Source organism: Nannochloropsis gaditana (genome assembly GCF_000240725.1).
Source record: "Nannochloropsis gaditana CCMP526 unplaced genomic scaffold scaffold720, whole genome shotgun sequence".
NCBI lineage: Eukaryota > Eustigmatophyceae > Eustigmatales > Monodopsidaceae > Microchloropsis > Microchloropsis gaditana.
The window spans coordinates 1-3,408 of record NW_005803233.1 but is presented as its reverse complement, the minus strand read 5'-3'; the positions used below and the strand labels follow the sequence as shown (position 1 = coordinate 3,408).

General features: G+C 56.8%; 1 protein-coding gene across 1 annotated transcript; it reads left to right on the top strand.

Moving 5' to 3' along the window:
- Nucleotides 1-1,823: 1,823 nt before the first annotated feature.
- On the top strand, nucleotides 1,824-3,349 carry NGA_0428310 (uncharacterized protein; the record flags this gene model as incomplete). Its single annotated transcript, XM_005853829.1, has 4 exons — nucleotides 1,824-2,078; nucleotides 2,202-2,391; nucleotides 2,884-3,040; nucleotides 3,215-3,349. Coding segments are annotated over exons 1-4 (720 nt in total), but the record flags the coding sequence as incomplete, so codon positions are not given.
- Between the last annotated feature and the right edge of the window lie 59 nt (nucleotides 3,350-3,408).

The window sequence follows — 3,408 nt, the reverse complement described above, 5'->3', positions numbered from 1 at the left end:
ATGCTCGTCCAATTCCAAGCGTTTGTTGTGCAGATTCCAACGCCACCCGCCAAACGGGAGGTGAAGCCTCATAGCCTTGCGACCCCGCCGTCCGTACCCACTTCGCCCCCTGCCCTTCTCAAAATGGCAGACGCGGGCCGACGGGTCCTTTCCCCCCCCCCATTCTGCTTTCTTCTTCCATATTTAGTCAGTGCCATCACCATCATATCTCCTGGGCCTGCTGTGGCCGTTCCGCTCGTCCTACGCCCGGTGACAATGGCGAGCACTGCTGTCAAAACCCCGGCAGCAAACCTTCCCCCTGACGTCATCGCCACCGCCCTTCTGAGCCTGGATAAAACCGCCAATCTAGCCCGAGCACTGTCTTCTCCTCCCACCCAGATGCCTTCCACGATCTCTGATACTGTCTCCTCCACAAGCGCGGGTTCTGCGGAGAGTAGCCCCGTGGCCTCAACCTCCTCCCCTGCTTTATACGTCACGGCCCGCGTCGGCGCCCGGGGCCGGGTGCTTGCTTCGGTCAAGATCCCTGTGCCACCCTCTTCGCCCCCGGCCTTTCCGTTGGAAGTCCACTTGAAGGAGGGTGACATTTACGCAGACACCCCCCAGGCCCGGCACGACCTTGCCCAAGCGATCCGATCTTCAGACCTCGTCTTGTCGGCACGTCTGGACAGTGACGGGCGTGCTTCCACGCGTGATCCTAGAGATTTGGTAGGACAGGGCGTTGTGTATAAATTCCAGTCGGTAGACTCGGCACAGTGGTCAAGGGCGGATATTTCTCTAACCGGCCGCGGTGCATTCGGAGAGTTCGTGACCGGGGGAAAGGTGAGGTAACCGAGGTGAAAGAGAAATAAACTACTGTGCAACACGTTTTGCCATATTACTACAAATTCCTTTATATGCGCAGCACACTGAGTGTGCGTATCCTGCAGTGATGCGTCCCGCTATGTCCTCCTTCTAAAACTCGATAAGATGACTTAACAGCGGGCCCATTCTAACGTGCTTAGAGAGTTTTTGTGTTTAAAATGGGTTGTCGGTGATAAGAGGTAGATTGATCTTTCTCGATCTTAGGGTAGTCCTTTTGCTTATGCCGCATTGCACGAGCGTGTCATATTCAAGTGTTTGAGGGCGTGCACTAGACCGGATGGCCTGCACCATGGCGGTGACCGGTCGTGAGGCCCTCGACAACGACTTTGCCACCAGGGAAGTGAGGGGAGATCCCTATCGTTATCTTGTAAAGTGATTACTGTGCCTTTCTCTTCGCTACCGGTACCGTCGATTATGGTGAATTACTATACTAATAATGGGACGGATGGCAACAGAGGGTGAGACTTTGGCGACCCGCGAGTCAATCAGCCGACGACTGTGCGCTACGTGATGAAGAAAGAAGAAAAAATCACGAGAGAGCCTCTTGCGCAGTCCTTATCATTTTGTCTCGAAATACTGTACAGAATTCACACGGGAATGCACAACACTTTCCCGGGGTCATTTCCCATGCCCTCCGATAGCCCACTCAGAGCGTTCGCTTACAATAGGTATGCGCGCGGATTAACAGTAGCTTTCCCAGTCGGCGACGTGCTCGAGTGTGACAACCGCTACCAGAGTCAGAGTAGTAGAGGCGCAGATTCTTACGCTACAAGCGCGTACATTTTTGGCAATGTTTTTAATCCTAGGGATTTCGAAAGGAAGATCCGCCCGGCTTGTGAGACTGGAGGTAGCAAAATCAAAAGGCGGGCTTCGACCCCGCCAGACAGGATAAAGCAAGCCGCTTCAAGCGCCGCGCTGATGCCTATAAACAATATGAAGTAACGTACATCGCCCGTCATTTTCGACAGGTACAAAAAGAATGGTAAGAAGCTTGTCCATAGCCCTGTCCGGGCTCTTCCTTCTCTTTGCTACCACCTGCAGCGCCTTTTCACCTCCCTCCCAGCATGCGTCTCCGTCCACACGGGCACCCGCCCCTACCACTTCTACCCCGCCTCCCATGGCCATGGAAAGTGTCGGAAGGGCTGGGGCGGTGTTTGGACAGCTCGGTGGTGCGTTGGCAGCGTTGGGGGTGCTGGGTTTGCCGTCTCTTCCAGCCGGTACGTGAAATATATGCCGGGGTCGATGGAGGAACGGTAGGAGGCATGTCGTCGCACCGTCCATCGACCTGCTCTCTCGTCACTTTTGCCATGTTTCTTACCTCGTGACCCCTGGTTTCCCAGTGGCGGCCCCGCGTCAGCTGGAGTACATGCCGGGCATCGAAGGTCGGGGATACGGAAAGCCCCGCACAAAATACCCGGATTTCTCCCAGACCCCGTCCGGTCTTCAATACAAGGACGTGCGGGAAGGGAAAGGAAACTCGCCCACGGTGGGGGACCGAGTGGTGATGGATTGGGAAGGGTACACGATTGGGTAGGTTCGGGAGGAGCAGTGAAGCGTCCTTGGCCGCAGCAATCCCGTCCTTCTCCTCCTCCTTTCTTCCTTTCTGGACCGCTCTTTGTCTCGCGGCACTTTCATCCCTTGTACATTCCAATTTATCTTTCCTGTCTCATCTTTTTCATTTGCTATCGCTGTTTTCCCTCCTCCCTTCTCTTGGCCTCCCTCACGCCATCTGTTCCCCCCAGACGCCTCCCTCCTTTCCTCTTTTCCTCGCCTTGATCGATCTCAGCCTTCCTTTCTGTGCTTACCCCTCCTCCTGATCGCTTTAAAGCCACGCTCCCACCTTCCTTCCCTCCCGCTTCTTTTCCGTTTCTCACCCTTAACCCCGTGGCCCTCGCCTTCGTCGTGGACACGTTTACATTCCAAACCTCCTACCCCCCCTCCTTTCCCATCTTTCACTTCAACCTTTTCTGCCCTTTCCTCCCTCTCTCCCTTCTTCCCTCTCTCCCTCCCTCTCTGCCGTAGCTACTACGGCCGCCCCTTCGAAGCGAAGGGGAAGACCAAAGGCGGGGCCTTCGACTCCGCCGACAAGGAATATCTCCGCTTCGTGCTGGGGAAAACGCCGATGATACCGGCCTTGGAAGAGGCCCTTCAAACCATGAAGCCCGGGGGCATCCGTCAGGTCGGCCTTCCCTCCCTCCCCCCCTCCCTCCCTCCCTCCCTCGGGCCATCGTCCTCGCCCTGCACGGTGACTCGACATATCACCCGAGCACCGATGGACCCTCAACCGTCTCCCTCCCTCTCTCCCTCCCTCCCTCCCTCCCTCCCTCCCTCCCTCCCTCTTTCCCGGTCCCAGGTCATCGTCCCTGCCGAGCTCGGTTACCCTGTCAATGATCCTGGCCACGATAGGGTGGGGCCTAAACCCTCAACCTTCTCGGGGCAGCGGGCGCTGGACTTTGTCTTGACGAACCAGGGGCTGGTGGACAAGACGGTGAGGGAGGGAGGGAGGGAGGGAGGGAGGAAGGGAGGGGCGAGATGCACGCCACCCTC